We start from the raw sequence: 23,161 nt of genomic DNA, 5'->3' as shown, positions 1-23,161 counted from the left end.
TCCCGACATTACTGATAAGATTACAATATATAGATGGTCCATGGTTCTAAAATACAATGACCATTTCAAATACAATTACCACTTTGTTGAAACTACTATATTTATTCATTAACTGATCATACATTTGGTATGATACACTATTTACAAAATATATTTCATGACACGACAAACATGTAAATTATCCGTACCCTGTGGGTGACACTGGGGTGTTTGTCCTCTCCAGGCAGCCGCCTTGCGTGGAAGTTATGTATCTATCAGCACACTCCTAATCATAGATCCGCCTCCGTGGTTTTGTGGTAGAGCGTCCGCCCGGAGAGCGGAAGGTCCGGGGTTCGATCCCCGGCCGCGTCTTACCTAATTAAAGACGCTAAAAGATGATATTTGTTGTTACCCTGTCTGGCGCTCGGCATTAAGGGGCTAAAACAAGGACTGGTCGGCTCGGAGTCAGTATACTGTGTCTGAGTGGGGTATTCATGTTAAACTGCGGCATGGTATTTCAGTGAGCTAGCACTATAAATCGGCATCAGTCCGTACTAGTACTAGCAGCCACATGCACGTCGCTATATAAGTGCAATAATCTTGGACGCGACGTTAAACCCAATTTCACCTCACCTCACCTCACCTAATTATAAAATCAACTATGAATAAATATAAGATAAAGCATACAATTGAAGAATTGTAGGAAATGTAACTAACTACACACTATCATACAATGATTGAGATTGCATACAAATACCGTATTTACACAATTATAGAAATCAACGCATTCACTCAAACATTCGCACACAGAAAGAAGAAGGATGAAAAGCATTTATATTGTTTACTTAGCCTTATTTAATTATTAACTAAGCAATATGGTGCCACAATCACCATACCAAAGATCGTATATTAATAATACTGAAATAACATTCCACATAACTTAGATAACATAAGTTATATTATTATACAAATACATACATAGATATTAGCTAGCAATTTTATAGATTACTAACCTTAATAATCAATTTTTTTATCCCAGATCTGTCCAAGTCCAAATTGTTGACTGACTTCTGAATTGGTGTAGTGGCAAGTGCAATATGAATGAAAAGTGCACAGTTTGAACAAGCCAATGAAAACAAGGCTTGGGTTAGAACAAAGAGAAGAAACAACGACACAAACATGGACCAACCCAACCACCCTCTAAATTATAAGTAAACTAATCCAGAAGCCCATAATAGATTTTGAATTAAGAACCTACTTTCCTAACAACTTAAAATAATATTACAAACCTAAAGGACCTCAAATAGATAAAACATAGGTACAACAAAACTGTATGTTAACACTTGTGTCTGCCACATTGTTGTCTCCATTTGAAATTAGTCCCCAAAGCACCCTTCAAACACGTCAACTGACTTATCAGTATTGTGTATCATTTCTCTTACCATTTTGCGCAGAGTTGTGGATTCTGTCTGATGGCTTACATGATGGGCTATCCGGGTATATAGCAGATGCTAAAGCAGACTGTGATGTTCTTGGAGAGAGGATCACTTCAATCGGATGTTCATCCTGGGCGGAAGGCCTGATGGAAAAGGTAGCTTTTACTGACTTACTCTGTATAGTTCTTTTTAGTTTGTTAACAAATATGATTAAAAGCTTGGTGTTTGTGATATCATTTCAGTAAGCTAAGCACTTCAAGGTAAATTTGTCCGCGTGATCAGCTGAATTTGAATGTCAGATCCATACCTTATTAATGACAGACCGATGCCATATAGCTGGAATATTGTTGAGTTCAACAACAATCAAACAAACAAATAGACGTAATACATGGATGTTTGACAGCGCGAAACAGTTGAAACATCGCGGCCGGGGTGTTCAGTTTAATTTCATCTTTCTTTCAGCACTGTCAAATACACTCTTCAAAAAAAAAAGAAACGCACAGGTAGATTTTTAGTAAATTTATTGTTCCCAATAAAGTCAATATATTTAATTTAATACCATCTATACAAATATGAAATTTTGGTGCTCGATAGTGACATGTTGTCGTTGTACAAAATCATTGAAAACTATTCATTGGCATGTCACATAAGGCCACAAGGTTGCGCTGAACTCATTATCTCGTGTGACCGCCCCAGGCAGCAATCACGGCTCTGCATCTCCTCGGCACTGACTGGATAAGTCTACGAATTCAGTCCTGCGGAATTCTGCGCCATTCTGCTTGTAACGCGTTGGCCATTTGTGGGAGTGCCTGCGGCGTGTTCTGACGTTGGCGTACACGTCGATCGAGTTCATCCCAGAGGTATTCGATTGGGTTGAGATCTGGAGATCTCGACGGCCAGGGCAAGGACGTTGATGTTGGCATTATGAAGGTAGTCTACCGTGACACCAGCTGTGTGTGGTGGAGCGTTGTCCTGTTGAAACAGCTCCCTCTGGCGGTCAATGATTGGAAGAAGGTGAAGTTAAAGGATTTGATTCATGTAGCGATTTGCTGTCAAATGTCCCTGAACCACAACCAAGTCAGATCTCGTGGTGTAGGATATGGCCCCCCACACCATGACACTACCGACACTACTGTCGAATTCATATACACAATATGGGGCAAAACGCTCATTTCGACGACGATAAATACGTTGTCTTCAATCTCGCCGTTGATGTAGTAGAAATCGTGAATCATCGCTAAACCACACTAGTCTCTAATGTCTAAAATTCCAAGGCTGTAAGGTATGGCACCAACGCAAGCGTCGATGTCGATGGATATGTTGTAAACAGGGACCATAACTGGTCTTCTGGGTCGGATTCCAGCCTCGTGGAGTCGATATCCTCCTCAAACCAGGGATGCGTCCTGCAGTCTCCGTAGCTGTGTCATTGCAATGACGTTATTGGAACAGTCGAATGTCGCGATCTTGTGTAGGGGTGGTAAATCTTGGTCGGCCGGTTCTCGGACGGTTATCAGTGGAATTGAACTGTGTGTATCGGTCACAAAGGCGGCAAATGGTGCTTTGGTGGACGTTGAAGTGGCGTGCAACAGAAGACTGCGATTCCCCTCTTTGGATACGTCTTATGGCGATGTTCCGATCGGCAGCGCTGAGTCTCGGACATTTCCAACTTGAAAAATGTTGACAATTGAAAGACAAATTATTGGCTCATGCTTGCCTTTTTATAGCCACTACCACGAGTCACTAATGCCATAACTTGCACGTGCATTTTGCTTTACTGTTTTCCTTCATGACATTTTTGAACAAGTGTGAAAACAATGCCGTTAAAGACATTGCAAAACGACAATGGCGGCGTTTTGACGCTCCGTTTGTCGAATATCAGGCCACCAACATTTTCCAATAACATATATCCAATTTATATACCGGATTTTTTTGTGTAGACAGGTTCAATGAACTACACACTACCTGTGCGTTTATTTTTTTCAAGAGTGTATACTGTTAAAACATCAATGAAAACACAGTAGAAATCCCCCAAAAGATACGGCTTAACTTCTTTACGTCTTAGCATAAGCGTCATTTGATTTTGATTTTCATTAAAAGGGAAATGATTCTGGCAGTTTTACATACAGTACTCTCTGGGAAGAGATAGGAAGTACAATGAGCCATCTGATGTTGGTTGATAATGGAACAGTCGACCAATATCTGTGCACCTTGTCGAGCTCGTCTTTTTTCACGAAGACAATTGCCGGATTATCAGTCCCTGAAGATGGTAAGATATTTGTGAAAAATATGGGAAAACTGACTATTTCTGTTAAAGTCCGTCCCATTAAAAAATAACTCATAACTTGGGTAAGAAAAGAAAAGGAAAGAGTAATATACAATGGGAAAACTAACTGTGCTTCTTAGAAAGTGGTATTAATGTTATGTTGTTGAAAATAACAACATACATTCATATTTATATATATCCCACATCCTTGGCTTTTTTAAGACAACTGTGGAATGCCTTGTTTTCATCATAAGATTTTACATGCTTCAAACGTTTATTATTAGGTAAAAAATAAATGTGTGCAAAAGTGCACAATTCAATTCTATCACGTAGAGCTCCCACGTTAATTATATCAACCCCTCCCCCATTATAACTGGTGAAGATAAGCGCTTGTTGGAAGAGCGAGGGTGGTGGGATCTATGTTTCAATTTAAGTGGCATGTCATTCTTTCAACAGGATCTCGTGCCATTCCTACAGTTGCGATCCTTTTTGGTGGTGAACTGTACTCATTAGAGAGTATCAGAAACTGTGTGAAAGAGAACATTCCAGTTATTATTGTGAAGGTAAGGCAATTTAGCAATCTTAATTGGTATAAGAATTAAGAGCAGTTGGCCAGGGCACTCACGCTCTTTGTGTTCAATACTACTTATCCCAGGTTTGAGCGATGTTTCACGCGATGGAGTGTCAGGCCCTCTGACTTAGTTAATGCATGACATCTTATCCCAATTGCGTAGATCGATGTTCATGCATGATATTAGTCACTTGACATCTGGTCCAGGCTCAGTTGTATATAGACTGCTGCTATTTTAGCAGGAATGTTGCTGAGTGTAGAGGTAAACATCAAACAAACATATGAACACTGATGACCTTGAACTTATGCGGATCTCACCGAAATTTCAATGGTATTTTAGCTGTATACATGTATACGTAGACATGTCAGGGTTGATACTGACTTTGGAAAAAATCAAAAAAAATCAAAGTACTGTTGAAAATGGTAGAAACTGCTTTTTGTCCCTTATAAAAAGAAAGACCGTTGCTACTGAAATATCGAGCAACTACAGATCGACCTACCTGTAGTTTAAAGTATTTCAGTCACATGGAGTCCTAAGAACAATTTTACAGAAGAAAAATTCGAAAGAAAACAGTTAGTTCACATTTTCCTAAGTCTAAAGCGGACCATAGAGAAATACGCACTTGACTCCGTTATAAAGCTATTAATGTAGTCTCCATAAAACATCTAATCCACACAAAAAATCATTTGGAGAATGTTCTAGATGTGCATCTTCTAAAATAACAAAATGACGCTGAATTTGTTTTGTCAGCACTGCTCCCATGATGAATGTCACACCAATCATGACTTTCGCAGTCATGGAATATATACAAATTACCTCGATGAAACCTGGGTGAATAAGAATCAGGAACAAGATATTGTCATGCCAAGTTGCCAACCATGAATAGTCTGAAGGCGACCATGCAGGAATATATGACATCTTGCAATGTCGACTTCAGACCATCTGAAATTAAACTTCAACTCATGGAGAAAATTCGCCTGAATAAGAAACCAGTAAAGTAAAAGACAGATATCCTGGCGACACAACACGATCACGTTGTCTTAAGCTACAGTCACACAGACAATGCGACCTCGATGCAACCTCTTGGCGACTGATTTCTTTACGACTGACTGGCAATCGTTGAGACCGGTGCAACTACTTCTGCCCATATTTGGAATTAGGGTATGATCACCGATCAATCATTGATAACTGTTGCAACTTGTCAGTGATTGGTCGGCAACTGTTCACCGCCAGATTTGATGAGAGAAAGTCGTGGTGATTTCGTGGGCTATCTCAGAATGGAGTCTTGTTTAACCAACTCGTACAAACACTCACACCCAGATGGACCAAACAAGACACTAATTGGAGAAGATCTTTGAGTCCCGGGCTGAAGCTTGCTGTCATCCTTCGGTTCCTGGCAACTGGAAACAGTTATCACAGCTAGGCCTTCTCATTCAGAGTGTCACACAACACAATATCAGTATTTGTTCGTGAAGTTTGTGAAACCATCATCGTAGAGTATGGTGATGAAGTAGTGAAGACACCCTCAACACCTGGAGAGTGGCGCTAATTGAGTGACAAATTTGAGTCAAGATGGATCTTACCACATGCAGCAGGGGCCATAGATGGATAGCATGTCGCCATTAGAGCACCCAGTAAATCTGGATCCTTCTACTACAACTATAAGGAGTTTATCTCCATCATCCTGCTTGGTGTCGTGGACGATGATTACAGGTTCATCTGGGGTGGCATGGGTGACAATGATTCTCTGACTGTGCCGTGTTCAACCGATCTGATCTCAGAGAACCTCTAGATGATGGGAACATTGGTCTTCCTTCAGATGATCCACTCCCCAAAGACGATGAGCCAATGCCTTATTTCTTGATTGCTGACGGTGCCTTTTCCCTACGTACGTGGTTGATGAAGCCATTTTTAACAAGAAATCTGAGAGAATGAATGGAAATAATTGATGTGAACTCTCTGAGTACTTATGACAAGATGCTGCTGTAATGCACACACAGGTCTTTTTATAGACGTGACAGATTGCAAACCCAATGGCGAATGATCGACGCACGTTTGGAAACCACTTTGCAACCGATCGACAACCAGTCACCGATGAAGCGTCGGTAGATGACCACCTCATCACTGATCAAACAGCAATAGGTCGCCACTAGGTTGCAAAGAGTCAACACCCTTGTGTAGACCAAACCGATCACCGCACAGTGGAAATCAATCTGCGATGAAAATAACCCCACTTGGGGACCTCTCGCAGCCAGTTTTGGTGCATGTTCAAAAGACTGGTTGCGACTAATTGGGCTTTGCGACTGCACTGAAACCTTGTAGCGACTTCAGTGAAACCTTTCAGAGACTCCTGAAACCTCAATGAGATTGTCAAATATTTCGGTCGCCATGTGGTTGCATCTCGGTCGCATGGTCTGTGTGACTGAGGCTTTACGTACGCTAGTCAGACATTATGAGCTCAGCCCTGTTGAGCCTATATTGGCTAACTGTAAAGGGTACTTGGCAAGACATGACACAACATTCAAATTCACACATGACAAAAGGAGGATCAGTCTTTGCTAGATATCAGCCTTGTTTATCCAGTAATCATACTTTTGGGTGATAGTACAGGTTCATATACGTCATCAGTCAGATGGTACCTAATAAATCATCTGTAGAACAACAAATACCTTTTGATTCAAAACTGCAACTTTACATGACCCATCCCGTTTCATAGTTTTTAACTATTCCATCATATTTCCAAGCAAATATACATTTGCACTTTTGAGAATGCACGGACGGGTGTAAGGTCATCACCTCGGGACAGTTATAGGACGTTTCATAAACGTGTATGGTTGACACACGAATATTTTCTAAGTTTATCATCATTTTACCTGTAAAAGTACCTGTGCTTATCACAGTGTCACTTAGGATAGGCTATTTTAGGTCGATTTGCGTTACTTTGATATATGCTATCTTCATAGCCCCTTGACTCATTTATTAAAAGAAGTCAGCAAAGCCTACATTTCCTACAGTATTTTAGTTGGCATGGTGTATTAACTGGCCAAAGGGGCAACAGCCAACAAGCAATACGGTTATGATTTCAGGATTCGAGTGGTATAGCAGACGCCTTTTGTTTTGCATTGGAAAAGTCGAAAGGTGTTTCTCAAAAGATCAAAGATGACAGAATTGAACGGTTAGTTAATTCTCTAAATTGCATGTAGGGTCAATATGTATATTTTGCTTAAATTTACTTCTTTAACGGTCATGTATATCACTGTTTCTTTCACCAGTTTCGGAATTGTCATCAGTCAGCGTGCAAAGGAGCAACTAAGTGAGATGCTGTGGGAAATGGGTTCTTCGGGCCAAGTTAACGAATACGTGCAGGTCATCCTGCATTGTCTTCAAAGGCGTGATCTTCTCTCTGTCGTTGACCTGTCACTCAACGGGTCCCTTTTCCAAGGAATCATGTCGGCAATTATCAGAAGTATGACATTTCAGCTCCTATTTTCAGCTCCATTTTGTATGTCTACATTTCTAGCATTGTTTCTACAATGGCGCTTGGTCTGTCGTCTCGTAAAATATTGACTACAAAACAAACATATATAGACAATTTTACCAAATATTTGCAAATCTACCTTTCAAGAGATAGGGCAAGTCGATAATAATTAAAAACTGTTATTGTTTACAATGTGTTACTTTCTGACTTCCAAATTGAAGCAATACGTTAACCCATAAAACTAAACGCTAAAGAATCAAGTGTGAAACCAACAAACAACAAAGAAATGTTATAAATTAACAATCATAAAATTAACCAGGTTTACAAATCAATACAAATTACTGCAAAGTAATTACAATGGCAGTACACAATCGGGTGGGAGTACATTCAATGGTAGCACAATTACGATGGCAGTATAAAATACAATAGCAGTGCTAATAGGAAAAGGTTAGTGATATTTACCTGGCAACAACAGTGATCAAGCTTCCAAAATAGACCAAGACTGGATATCAGCTGGTCTTCATGTAATGTCAGTAAGAAACGCGACGCTATTGCCCATATTATAGTCTAAATCCCTTCTAGAAGGTTCAATAACATGCTGGATTAATCTAGCTGTTCTAAAAGATTTCAGATCACACATGACTCCAAAATCATCTAATCATAGCAACTTCCTCACCATTTGCATTAGATAGTTCCACATTCCTGGCAACCCTTGTCAAGAAGCAATGCTATGAAATTCTATTGAGACTCGACAGAAACAATGAAATACAATTACAACATAGCATAACGTTAATTCTTGCAAAGATCGACAGAAAAAATGTAATACCATTACAACAATATGTTACACAAAATTGCTCTGCCATATAACAGATGTCAGATTCACATGACCATGATAGAATAATAAAGAGGACAAATAACGAAAATATGTTTCTTTAGCATTCACTCATAACGTTTAAATGCCAGTGAAACGAGTGTAGTGAGCTCAGGCAACATAATAGCTCTCATTTAATCATTTGTATTGTTTGATAAACAATGATGTTTTGTATGAAGTGAATTCTTTAATCATTAATTTAATAAATTAAATTGGTAGAGGCTGTATCCTCAATGAGGGTTGAAGAAGCACAAAGTATTGTCTCACTGAGTGACGCCTATTACAATCAGAGAATATTTGTTTGTTCTGATCTCCGGCTAGACTAGTCAGCAATCGTCAGTACCCGAGAGAAAGGATAAATCCTGCTGGGAATTATGAAGGTTGCAGAGGTGTAATGGTCTCTAGTTGGTTGCCGGCGATCTATAGCTCCATTTTTATATTGTCTGTTGACAAATGGATATATTGATAGTCATTTTACTATCATACGATGACAGTTTAATTTAACATAATTGTAAAAATGAATATGGCTGAAATATTGCCAACGTGACTTATAATTTAACGCTCTCACGCTTTTATACTGATATTGATGATAAAATTTTCATTCAAAGGTCATATATTCAAAATGTTTTAGTAATGAATCAAGAAGTGTTCACTGTGTGTACATATCAACCTTAGGGTTGTACAATAGAGGAGGTCAAGGTCCCTGGCATGTTAAGTTGGAAGGTAGTTCTATGTTTACTGAACAAACCCCTTGAATTGTATGAGATTCATCCATGTTTTCAAACAGATATGATAAAGCTTGTGATTGACTGTGCCATGTGGCTTTTCTGTTCTATATTGTTCTTGCACAAGACCTGTGGGTCATTTGAAAAGCTCCGTGCCGCTCTAAAGGACAATCGTTATGTTGCTCTTCTTATTTAGTGAAGAAAACCCCATTTCTTTCTATGACATGTTTGTAAGACCCATCATCCATGTTTTCAAATAGAAATATTCAAGCATATGATTGGCTGAAATTGGTGATCATTAACCAGATAACTTTCTTATTAAGACAACTGAACTCTCAGGAAAGATACCCACCGAAAACTTCTGAGCCTGACAATGGTGTATTGAACTTTCTACCATAACAGGGCTTGATCTTCAATCGCCAGCAGTGGTTTATTCGCATTGGTTTATTTTTATTCACCCAATCTGATTGGCTGTCTGAGAGTGGAGCGCTGTGTCGTCGCGTTTTGATTGGCTGGCTAAAAATAATTGACGGCACTATTTTCGGATCGGGGATTCCTGATGTCGTCTAGTACAGGAAATCTCCCATCTGTCAAAACATTACGTAGTGATGATGTTTCCATCTCCGAAAGTTGGTGACCGAGAGTAAATTTGTGGGGGAGGAAGGTGTGTGATATGTGGAGATATACCAGTGTACGAGATTCAGGCGCAGGAAGACGGTAACCGAAGCGAGATACCGCATCCATAATACGGGACCAGTTGAGCCACTCCGGCACATACTTTACAGGACGTTTTCAAGACTAATAAAACAGCTAAAGCAACAGTTAATTAATTCATGTATAAATACTGATGAAATTGTTTTTGTTATGTTTGGGTGGTCTTCGCTAGATCCTTTTGACCTGTTTATGATGCAGTTGTCTAACTGAGCATATTCGAAAAAGAGGGTGGGGGAAATCCCGAGTGGTTACTAAACACGGGAAATCTTCAAATACGAGCTCGACTTTTATGGCGTATTGTTATCGGAAAAAAAGGATTAACCACTGCGTTCGGTTGTTACAAAAAAAATCTACACACTTGTGATTAATCTGCAACAATGAGAACTCGGCAAAGCCTCGTTCTAATCGTGACAAATTAATCACCCGTGTGTAGATTTTTCGGTAACAACCGAACACAGTGGTTAATCCTTTATATGTTTGAACATAATCCCCTCTGAAATGCACAACTCCTGCCAACGATGACGGCGTGCCTGGATCCCCCTTGTGTCGAAGGCTTCCTCGGGGTGGTGTAAAATGTCCCCCTCAGCAGAAATGACGTAATCACCATTTGGAAAATGCTTTCTTAAAGTTTGGTAAGAGTAGGAAATCCGACAGTGCCAAAACTTGTGAACATGGAGGATGTTCATAGTTCAAAGCCACAGACTGGCATCAAGCCGTGACGACAACAGACTTTTGCTCGGATTCATTGCCCTGATGGAAGACTAAGCGTTTAGTGGGTTTCCCTATCGTTTAGCCTTAATATTCATGCAGTTGCCGAACAAGATAAACCGTATATTAGTGCCTAAGACATTCTCTCGTCACGCCGAAGACACGGGCTCGTTTTCCCACATGGACACAATGTGTGAAGCCCACTTCTGGTGACCCGCCATGATATTTCTCTAATATTGCTTAAAGCAGCCAAAACCAATGCTCGCTCACTCACTCATATGATATTGGCAAATAATCGTCTGACCTTTCGGGAGGTCGTCTACCTGTAGGATTCCTTAAGAACCCCAGAAAAACGAAACCAACACCTTGCCAGCTGATGGAACAGATTTTGCTTTCTTCAGAGGAGGATATGATCGATGTTTCCACAACTTTGACTGACAGTGGTGACCCCAAAATACATCTATAATTACAAATCACTCAACAAAATCATGTACCTGGAGCTTTTCCGATCAGGGGTCAGTAGCGTCAGAACCCATCGTGATGAAACTTTGTCGAATCAAGTTTGTTCCTCAGAATCTTCTTCGCCCTCTCATAAGAGATGCTTCCTGTATTGTAGTGACGTATTGATCATCCTCAATCATATCATATATCGTACCAACATTTTCCTTAGTGGTGGCAGATGAAGGTCTTTCTGATATTAGATCATCTTCGGGGCACTCTCTTTCCCTGTTGAATTCCACTTGAACAGTGGCATCCCCTCATGGATGGCTGTTTGAATGAGCCCTTTCAGCTGGAGTTACTTGATGACAGAGCGGTCGATATGTTTTGTTCATTTTCCTCAAAAGAAAATACCACGCATTTTGATGCCTGCAGTAACATACTGCCTTGTTGTGAATTTGGTTCAAATGCACTCTGGTGCATGGTCAGTAGTGTTTGTGTTAAATACAGTTCTGTTGGACTAGAGGTGTACTATATATCCCTTGGTTCAGAACATTTCTGCCACGTTTCGTATATGCTATATATCGCATATATGGTATGGAGCGATTGCATGCCCTGGCTCAGAGAAAAGATTGAAAGGTCTTTTTTTGGCCGAGTGTGGCGGTAAACAACAAACAACAAAGCAGCACGGTCTTTCTGTTTAAAGCTGTATTTCATCAGACATATAAACTGAACAACATTGAATAAGATTTAATGCAAAGTTATGTTTTTTTACCAAATCTGAAACAATTTCGGTTTGCAACAGATAAAAGGCTCCTGAAAGTGTTCAAATGGTTTAATTTGCCATACTGACTTCAGAAAATGCGTGATTTCATGAAAAACATGAACATGGCAAAATGTCAATTTACAAATCAATAGCGTGAGTGTCCACCTCTGGTTGCGATGCAAGCAACACATCTTCGTCTCATGGAATGGACCAGGCGTCGCACAAAGTCCTGTTGGATATCTGTCCATATCTGCTGGAGCATGTTTCGAAGTTCCTGGAACACGTGGTTGACGTCGAATGCGCCGATCCATCTCATCCCATATGTGCTCGATTGGGGAGCGAGCCGGCCAGTGGATGACATTTGCGTTATTTTGTTGAAGAGAATCCTGAACAAGTCGAGCAATATGAGGCCGGGCGTTGTAATGCCTCGGCCATGACGATGCAAAAACGGTAAAACAACAGGGCCGATGATCTCGTCGCGGTAGCGCTGTCCATTGAGAATTCCCTCTACCACTATCAAACGGGTCCTCTGTTTTTGCTGTAATCACACCCCATACCATAACGCTGCCGTCCCCGAACCGATCTTCTTCCATGACACAATGATTGACGTAATGTTCACATTGCTGTGGCTGAGGTTAAAACGAGACTCGTCAGTGAATAGAACTTGTACGGTTTGTGAAGATATTCGTCGAAGGCCAGGGATGCTTCTTGCAGTCACTGTTGCTGGCTAGAATCGATTTCGTAGGTGTGTTGTTCGATTCCATGTGTTTTGTCGATTATTGGTTACGCGTGGCCTGCCACTCCGAGGATGGGCTCTGACTACATTCGTCTGTTGCCAACGTTGCCATAAACACCAAATGGTGTTTCTGTGGACGATAAATTGTCTTGCAACATCACGTTGACTCGATCCTGCTTCAAGCATACCAATGGCTCACAGACGCTCATTTTCGGACAGGCGTGGCATTTCATAATGTTGAATAATTGCGTAATTTTGTTCTGAGTGGTTGTTGTCAGCACGATGCTAAACAATGCATTAGGAATCCCGTTAACGTACATGTTTTTATACCCATTCTTGGGTAGTGAGATGCATGGGGCTTGCATAAAAGTCAACTTTTGCATGGAATGCATGCATTTCTGTAGCAGTTGCGTTTTTGTGACTTGATTCCATACATGTACTACAATATTGTAAACCAAACTTTACTTGTTTGAAAAATACACTAAAATATTGGTGTCACAGAAACTTTTGTTGCTGAGTATATTTTCTCAAACCGAAAGTGATTTTAGTAAAGTGGAAGTGCATAAAACGTTATTATTAAGGTAATTGGAGTAAGGGGGCTTTATGTTTTAAAGTCCGGCTGCATATGGCATGTGCGTTATTGTCAGTCTGCCGTCCGTTGACTGTCGAGATATGAACCGGATGGATGAAACTGAAACTTTAGGAAATTATTTAGTGTCATTCATTAACCCTGATGTATGCTATCATGGAACAACTAGGTTAGACATTTGGAACATAAATTCAACAAAATGAGGTTGATAATTGTTCATTCCAGTAAAACGGAACACATATTTACGAAAAAAAAATCACATTAGTAAAGATTCAAACTTTATTTTAGAATCAGCCCCTCCACAAGACCACAAGGTCCAGGGAGCTGAAACTTTAATTTACTACGTTTAGCAAGGCAATAATATGACTTGCACCTGCTCCCGATCATTGCATGGAATTAAAAAAAACCCACTAATTATTGCTTCTTAAAAATGAAATACATGTTTCGATAGTGGTCAGTGTTTGAGTTTTATATGCACAGAAATAAATAGATTTTATCTCTTTTGGGTTTAGATTTAATCAGATAGGAAAATGCTTGTTTCTCTTATTAACTGAAATGAAAATAGTTTTTGATAATGGTCGAGTTTTAAACTCTGTGTAGATAAAAAATATTCTTTATTTACTTTTGGGCCCTCTAATCTGCACACAACTTTTGCACTCTTACTATGTATTAAGTCTGTGACACCGCTTTCCCAAGTGGGGCGATACATATACTTTACAGGTCTGTCCTATGTTATTCCTTATTTTGAATAATACCTTATGTTCACGCGTTTGTAAAATATATAAATCTCATTTGATTTTAGCGAAAACAAGTACCGAGTTGATATCAATGGTGGATGATTATTTGCCAACACCAGTGTACAGTAGAAAGTCAAAGGATAAAGCTGAATTTCATATTGAAAAACAGAACCCGTTCACCTATAAAGGCTACGTTGGTGAGTTTATGCGCATGGGCATCGGGACATATGTTGCACAATTTGCAGTTATGCTTAAGTAGTGTTCCGCGAGTTGCCAAACACTTAACATATGTGTAGTTGACCAATTCTGTTTCACATATCTATGTCCTAAAAAATCTCTAAATGACACAACTGCTATCTGTTGCATACAATAAACTCACTGTTCTGGGTAGAAATGTTATGTTTTCTCAATGGCAAAGTATGATATAGCATTAAGTTGGCACTTATTCGAATTTGTCATAACAAATTTAGATGACTATGCACTGTTTAATTTTTGGAAAGCAGATACACATAACATATCTGTCTAATTTATTATTTATTAGATTCTAAAAACATTGTTAAAATGGTTTTCAAAGAAGCAATTCTACAAGAAAAGTCGGAATGCGTTGAATTCCTACTTGAATGTGGAGTTTCTGCAGTGAAAGATCTTGACATGTTGGAACTGTACAAAGAAGTGAGTAAATAAAGTTCATATCCGAAAAGATTAACGGATTCATGCATATGTTCGATGAGTCTTATACACTTATAAACGAGTTACGACCAAACTTTTGAGGGCCATAATTCAATGTATGTGCACGTGTATGAATGTGTTATGTGAGCGATCAAATGGTACCGTTGTCATTGATAATATTTAATCTAAAAGATTTCTCGACACAAACAAAAGTAAATGCTGCTTTTATGAGCAGAATCGAAGAGAACTGTTCATGATAATTTCATGAAACTACTTCATACTGACAAAGTTGATAATTGTACGTTTATTCAATTAGATTCTTCTGTTATGGGTTAATTCAGTCACTACTGGCCATGCTGATGGTCAAATAGTAAAGACTGGAATCATCATAGGACTATTTTGAAACGTTATATTTATGACGATATTGACAATAAAATGTAAAATGAAAACAAGTACATTAAGTTCAGGATAATTACTACTCTGGCGTCAATACAGTCAAAACATCTGATCACAATCCAATAACTTATTGCTTCGAATTTATTGTTTGAATGATAACTTTAACTTGTTAAATTATTTATTTAAACTTGTTTTAAAATGGTAGCGACATAAAAATGAAGACAGGTTAAAATCTATAGCCAGTTAAATTTGAAATTTGGTCAGAAGGCAGAAACACACCCACAGTTGAACCAAAATTCAAAAGCCTTCCTTGTTGAACGAAATGATACCATTCGTTGTTATGACGTCACAAATTGTTCACGAATAAATATGTTCCCAGCGTATGATTTTTTTAAAAAGATAAATGTTATTCATTAAAATCACATTTTCGGAAATACCAGCCCATCGCCTCATTATTTCTAAATGGGGACAGGATTGTAACTGGAACATTCAAATCATTGGGTTCTTTTTAAGTGTTTGTAGGTTATGGTTATAAGCTGTGTTATTAGGTATTCGCATATGGTCTCGTTGACTATATGTCAACACATGTTGATATCATTACAGACAAAGAATGGGCTGCAGAAGACCGTGTCAGAAATATTTAACAAGTGCAAGGTAGGTTGTAGGCTAGCACATGCAATGGTCATTGTATGGAAATGAATTGTACCTCAATTCTTTATCAAAACCTTTGTATTTGTACCTCCAGCTTGGCGTAGGAGTCGACTTAAAGCAGGATCATGATATTACAGGACTGATTATGTGTCATCCTACGCGTTAGTTTGGACAGGTTGCCCAGTCGACCGAGTCGTTTTAGGTAACACGCTGTGCAAAGTTGGGCACATATATATGATCATGGGTTTTAATCAAATCTTTTTTAATTATTGTTTTTAGAAAATGTTGGAAAGTATACATTTGCCTCATGTGTTAACCCCGAAAATAATTGTTTACTGAACTTGCGCGAATCCCTGAAATAAAATGTGCTGTGGTTCCAAAAGATTGTTTGGCCTCTGTCAGATAACAATTATATAATTTAAATCTGTAACAGAATTAAATTTCTGGTATCTGGTTTCTCAGACACAGCTGACCCATATTTACTTATAAGAATAAATAGTTTTGCGAAAGGAATGGAATTGAAATTTTCGCGTTTTGTAAAAATTATTAGTGAATCATGATCTCTTAAAATATTCGAACTTTTGCAACTAAGTTTAAAAGATTACATCTACAAATCGTCATTGTAAAATATAACACATCTTGCTCTTGATAATTAGTTTATTCTACCTTAGCTAAGGCTAAGGATAAGATGTATGTATATCGACACTGTAAAAAATGAAATTTTATCCAGGTGCTTCACATGTACAGTATTGTAACACTATTAGCAACAATTTGATCAATAATGTAATAATGTAAAGTCAGTATCCTTGTTATGATCGTGTTTGCAATGTGTCATTAAAAATCCCATCATCTTGTGTTTTAGCTTTCAACTGTTTCATCACTTCAGCTTGTTCTGCATTTACTTCGTTAGTTTAGAATCAAATGTAATGGAATCATTTCCACATTAATCCTTTTTCATTATTTCTTTTCTTCTTGGATAGGATGGTTACGAAAAGGTATGTATTTATACGAAGGGGCCGACCATTTGATATTCTTGAGGGGAGGGGGTATTTTGTATCTAGCTTAGATATTTTCAGTTTCAGCTACAAAACCAGATACTTTTCTTAATTTAAAAGTATGAGCCCATGAGCCTGATATGAGCCTACCAGCGGATAACAACTTCTGGTTTATTGCATTTAGCGACGTTTCGATGTAGATTCTTAAACTGTTATCAGGCTGGAGTTCCACTCCCTGGGCATCAAGACACTTGATCAACCACCTGACACCAACCTCTCTATAGACTCTATTATCAGCCTGGCAAAATCCTGCATAACCTCAACCTACTTCACCTTGGGATACGACATCTATGAACAGACCCATGGCCATCCCACGGGACCCCCTCTCTCCCCGACCCTTACAGAAATCTACATGACCAATATTGAAGAAAAGCCTACTCAACTTTCCCAATCCAACCCGTTTTCTTGTCCAGGAAGAAGAACGACACCTTTGTCATCCTCAGAAAAGACCAGGGCCCCATTTCACTACTCCAATCCATCAACTCCCAACAACATGGAGTCAAATTAGTTATAACATATTTAATTTCAACTGAAAATTGGGATTGATGAAAAAGCATATTTTAATACCTCTCCTTATATGGAAATCAAGTGACAACAGATAACAAGGTGTATTCATTATAATTACATATGGTATACCTTGGTGGTCATTTATAAGGCATAATCAATTGTGTCCGGTTTTAATGTACACATGCTGCAGATGTGTTATATATGAGTTTTTAGAGTATAAATTAAGTTTATGGACAGGTAAAAGAATTTCTCCATTTGTTTCATATGATAGGCTTTCACATCCGTAAAGTACTGTCATAATATCATATCCTTTCATGTAATATACTCAAATGCTCTCTTTTTTGATCATTAGATCTAAGACCCGTGAAGATTCCGGGGTAGAATAGGTCTTCAGCAACCCATACTTGCCGTAAAAGACGGCTATGCTTGTCGTAAAAGGCGACTAACGGGATCGGGTGGTCAGGCTCGCTGACTTGGTTGATACATGTCATCGATCCCAATTGCGTGGATCGATGCACATTATCGATTACTCGATTATTTTACAGACCGCCGTCATATAGCTGGAATATTGCCGAGTGCGGCGTTAAACAACAAACAAACACACATTAGATCTACATTGCAACAAACAAAGAAGTAGTGTGGCGTGTCTTCCGAATATTGACAAGGACAATCTTGAATCTGTCGAATGTATGTCCTAATAAGTCATTACATCCGAGTCAGAAGTGGAGGTGGATAATTTGACAGAACCTGGTTCCAAACTTTGTATTAAAGAAATGTTCGTAATTGTAAGTGCATGATAATACTTTTCGAAACTTCAAATACCAGCCCGTAGATTTAATTTCCACAGATAGAATATTTCATAATTTTGTAGAATTAGGTCTGAGGAGTTTCTGAGACTGTAATCTCTGAGAGCGTTTACTTGGCCTGGGATAAAGTTGCAGAGAGAAGCTGGTGCTAAAATATTTTGTAGAATAAAGATAAATATTGATTTTTGCGCCTAAGTGATAATGGTTCCAGATTTGTTTCTGTATACATTTTTTATTTTTCTTAGAGCGTCCAGATAGTTTTTTCTAGTATCAAGTTTTTTACTTTAGTACAATTATACCAAAGAATATTACAGTTACCGAGTATTGGTATTATAAATGTGGTCTATACATGATTTTTAGACTTTTCCTGGAGATGCGGTAATTAAACTTCTAAAACAGTTTATCATGGGACTTTGCCTTTGCATGTGTTTGTGACAGGTGCCACCGGATACGCTCACCTTTTCGCGAACACCTGGTATCATCACTATTTGATAGTGATTCATAAACACATTTTCGTGATATAGTCGGACTCGTACAATCGAAGGTGTAGTCAAAATAATTACACAAGATATACCTTGGTGGTCTTATATCAAGCATATTCAACTGTGTCCGGTTTGAATGGACACAAATTTGGTGAAGAATTACGGGAAAAGTTATATTTCGATGTTTTTCTTTGGATAATATTTAACAAGTAGCGTCCACAATTTCGTCCCTGTAGTTTGGTTTATTTTTTCGTCACGTTTGTTTAAGTTCTGTTTAGCCAGGCAAACAGATTCAATTTCTTAATTGGTGGAATTTTGCCTAAAGTAAGGTGTATTTCTTTACTTAGTAATTGTATCTTGTCCCTTTTTTGTCGAACAAGTTTATCTAAACCACGATGGAACCATGGAGGATCGTTTTGTCGGTGTATGAATTTCAAATAAACTTATCACTATGGCAAGATATCCGAATCCTATCAAAATCAACTTTTGGTGTATAATTCTAAATAGACAAACGTACGCGTGTCACTGCTTCAAATAAAATCTGCATTAGTCACCACTTGATGGTATATGAATTCCATCTATACGAAGATATCACTGCCCCAACTGAAATCTATTAATGGTTCATGATAACATCATCACTTGTAGGTGAATGAATTTCAACCAAACCAACCTGTGACTGTTTCTATAAGTGAGTTCTGTAAATGGATGATATTAACAACTCCCCTTCCAAGACGTCCTGGTATCCAGAGACCCCAGCAACAAGATCCAAAACTACCGTCTACAGGAAGCCTACCCATTCTTACCACTACATTCACTTCAACTCTAACCAGCATAACACCTCAACAGTTAGTCAGCCCTCTCAGGCCATCAGTTAAAGTTGCCTAGCCATCAAGTTAAGTTTGACAAACATCACGACTTCATAAAAAGAAGATCACGGAAGCCAGGGAAATCCGCCTTCACAAACCTTTGATCATCAGAAATCAAGAGTATTACATAACGTCTGCCTATGAAGATCGAATCAAGCAATATACTCTTCCTTTCCTTCCTTCCTTTCAGCTTGTTCAAATTCTTAGTCATACTGAATATTTGGCATTATTCCCTTGTGCTATTTGTTTTTCTTACTTCCTCCAAGTATTTGTGTGCAACTTGTTATCCATTACCTGTTGCTGTTAATTTTAGTGTGCTGTTTATCACTACAAATCGTGTATATACCTCTCATTACTTGGTTGAAGTCACTCCAACTGAATATCGGTGAAAAAATCTATCTTCATCGAAACATCGCTAAATGCTAAATCCCCAAAGTTCTCCACATAGTTGTATGTTTTCTAATTAACTCATCAACTTCTAGAATGCCAATCAAACAATTAGCTTTACGGAGGCCTTGTAAGTTAATTTGGCGCGGATTGGGTGGTAAATTTACTGGACCTATAGATATCTCTTTGTACGGATTTATGAAGCTTTGGAATCCAGTACAAAACAAGAATGGATATTCTACAGGTTTTAGAGTCACGCCAAAGGTTGATAGTACAGATGCATGGGTCTGGCAGATTTCTTTCTCGGTTAACAAACTCGGTTTATTTGTAGCATAATTTTATGTCATGAAATTCTTATTTCATAAGAATTGATAACTAATATATTGGATAATTCTGCTTCTTTTAACATAGATTTAATAGAGCAATGTCTTTCACAGCAACAGAAGAAAGATAACAGGAAGGTGTCAGAGATGAAAGATAACCAGGTGATTCATAGTCATTATTTTCGTTTATTGAATGAGACGTAGGCTGATGAAGTTGTCAATTCATAAACACATGCCTCTGATATGGTCGGAATCTTACATATAGACTAAATGGAAATGTGTTATAATTAGAAAGTATATGTTCCTGTAACATTAAACATATTTTGAACAGAAGTAAGTTATTTCTCCTACATGTACATATCATCTGAAGGTGTTTTGAGATCTTTACCAAAGTGATAAAATGTGGAGCCAAACATTTTACAAGTTATACGTTTTCATTTTTTTTGTTTTCAGATAGAGGTAGATCCTTCAGAGATCAGCAGAAGGCAGCAAGAAGCTGATGAGGTGTGTTACAGATATTTGTAATCGCTATTTTGCGCGTGCGTGCGTGCGTGCGTGCGTGCGTGTGTGTGTGTGTGTGTGTGAGGGTTGGTGGATAAGTTCTGAGCATCACATTGGGAGGAACTGCGTACGCGTGGCCATCTATGTTACAAACTTATACATGATGGAGTATCTCCTAAGAATTCAGGAGTAATAACACAGGAAGATGCCCAATGACATGAACATATCAGTAGTATCCGAGTTTACCGTCAGGTTGGACACATAACCAAGATGCCTGTGTTAAATACGTGGACGAGGTCGGAGGTAGAAAGGTCATGGTTTGGGCAGGCAATTCACGACTGGGCTCAACAGATTTGATATAATTGACCGATTTTAATAGTACTTACATATTTTACCGCAAGATTAGTCAGGTCTTTACTACTTTGGTAATACCAATGAGCACAGGTACATGTATGGTGCTGGCAAACAGAAAATCATTATCAGGGCGAATATCGGATTTGAACCCACGATCATATTAGGATTCTGGCACGACCCAGGGACGCATCTCTGCAGAGTGATTTGCAGCACATTAGCCACCCATACTCCACGGAAGAAATGTAGGTGGGATATAATGTTATTAATCAACAATATATGTTTACAAAATATGTTTTATCTCTAGATGTCAATTGATCATTAATAATTATACATTTTGTCATATGTTGTTTATTTTAGGTCACTGTCGGACATATATTTTCTGTGTTGTTTTTGTCTCTTATAGATAATACACTCATTCACGGATAGACTTCTCGAGCAGTTTGTACCAAGCGCTTTTGTTGACAACGAACAGAACACCGACAGCACACGAAAGGTATTTGACCAAACCGGATACGCATGATTCAACACACCAGTCAAGTGAGATTTAGAGCAATGAAAAAAAGTGAGGAATCCTGTTTAGATCGATGATATAGAAGTGTAAACTGATATGTGTCGTCATAAAATTATGATAATATAATATCTTGTATCTTAATTCTCTTCAGAGCACAACGGAAATTGACACTGATCACGATGGAAGGGAAGGGAAAACAGCTGGAAGAGAAAAATTCACACAGCTGTTCTTGTGGGCGGTTTTAACAAACAGGAAAGTGGTGGCTCAACAGTTTTGGACTCGAGGACAGGTCAGTATTGTCTTAAGTTCACATTAATTCAACCACCCGCTAACAAGGAGGGGTAGCCTAGTGATTAAAGTATTCGCTTGTTACGCCGAAGGCCCGGGGTCGACTTGTCTTATTGATAACATGTGTGCAGCCCATTTCTGGTGTCCTCCACCGTAATGTTGCTGGAATATTAATAAATGCAGTCTCAAACATACTCATTCACATATATTGAGAAAGGTATGGGCAAATACCTTTAAAAACAACTACTACAGTTTCCTCAAGGGTAAAATAATAACACTTCCTGTCTGTTGACAGTGTTTCATGTTACGGAATGTGCTTGCCTCTGAACCGTATAGAAAAATCTAGTAGTCACAAAATCGTCTCTAATACACGGATTATTTTGTAATTCCATAATCCAGTATGACCCTCATTAAGGCTTTAATGGATATATTCTCCCAATCTAATCACTTCTGGATACATGCCCCCCTGCACTTCAAGCCTGCAAGTCTCCTGAGCTTTGCTATGTTAATGAGAGCGTGATCCGCACTTTTTTTTCTTCTTTTTTATTCTTCAGTCATGTACCACAGTACAAATTCATGTATAAAGGTAATTCGCAAAAGGATGTGGTACAGAGGAGGCATAAGGCATAATCCACAGCATGGTACAGATGAAGGCATATTTATGTATACATTTAAGAAGGTGCGGTATTTATGGTACATCAAATTATGTTGCAAGCATCAAGTGCATAAGTTATTTTACAATTTGAGTAAACAAATCCAATCTACTGTTAAAGGCAGAGAAGTCATAGATACTTCTGATTGTGTTCTTAAAAGCAACAAAGTCAACATTTTCATTCTGAATAGACTGGATAAAGATAAATCTTTAGCAGCTACAATCAAATGGTTCATTAATACAATTACAAACTGGCACCTAAAATGTAGATATGAGCTAGCTGAACACTAGCAAGGTCATACTTAATGTTTTTTTCGCAATATCTTTTTAAACATGAAATTTTCAAAGATGATATAAATTTGGGTAAATCAGTCATTTTCAATCCACCTAGACTATTATTCCTTTTCAGATAATCCCTCTTAATCTTATCTCTTTTGCCACTCCAAATAAAGTTAAAAAGAATTCTATTCAATTGATCAATAAAAGCAGTAGGGTAGAGAATTAAAGTCTTAACAACTGTTATTTTACCCAGCATCAAATTACGTTTTTTTCCATTTGCTTATAATACCATAGATATTATCAAGGCGTTTTTTAGTGTTGATTACCCAAAGGTCTTTTAAGTCAACATTAAAACATATGCCCAAAACTTCAAAGTTGCCGTCATGCCAATCTAGCTTTAAGTGAGGACAAAAACGAAAAGA

General features: G+C 38.4%; 1 protein-coding gene across 1 annotated transcript in view; it reads left to right on the top strand.

Moving 5' to 3' along the window:
• The window catches only part of LOC139468895 (transient receptor potential cation channel subfamily M member-like 2), a 58,418-nt gene that overhangs the window by 22,209 nt on the left and 13,048 nt on the right, over positions 1 to 23,161 (top strand). Inside the window, exons 6-17 of the mRNA XM_071251027.1 lie at positions 1,434 to 1,570; positions 3,513 to 3,681; positions 4,135 to 4,241; positions 7,337 to 7,425; positions 7,523 to 7,716; positions 14,078 to 14,209; positions 14,554 to 14,684; positions 15,681 to 15,731; positions 20,254 to 20,316; positions 20,608 to 20,658; positions 21,413 to 21,502; positions 21,672 to 21,809. Coding sequence (XP_071107128.1) covers positions 1,434 to 1,570; positions 3,513 to 3,681; positions 4,135 to 4,241; positions 7,337 to 7,425; positions 7,523 to 7,716; positions 14,078 to 14,209; positions 14,554 to 14,684; positions 15,681 to 15,731; positions 20,254 to 20,316; positions 20,608 to 20,658; positions 21,413 to 21,502; positions 21,672 to 21,809 — 1,352 coding nt within the window. The remainder of the gene's footprint in view (positions 1 to 1,433; positions 1,571 to 3,512; positions 3,682 to 4,134; positions 4,242 to 7,336; positions 7,426 to 7,522; positions 7,717 to 14,077; positions 14,210 to 14,553; positions 14,685 to 15,680; positions 15,732 to 20,253; positions 20,317 to 20,607; positions 20,659 to 21,412; positions 21,503 to 21,671; positions 21,810 to 23,161) is intronic.

Source organism: Haliotis cracherodii, unplaced genomic scaffold (genome assembly GCF_022045235.1).
Source record: "Haliotis cracherodii isolate W230 unplaced genomic scaffold, xgHalCrac1.p SCAF_2, whole genome shotgun sequence".
In the NCBI taxonomy this organism is placed as follows: Eukaryota; Metazoa; Mollusca; class Gastropoda; order Lepetellida; family Haliotidae; genus Haliotis; species Haliotis cracherodii.
The sequence above is the reverse complement of the archived record's forward strand: the minus strand, read 5'-3'. Positions and strand labels throughout refer to the sequence as shown.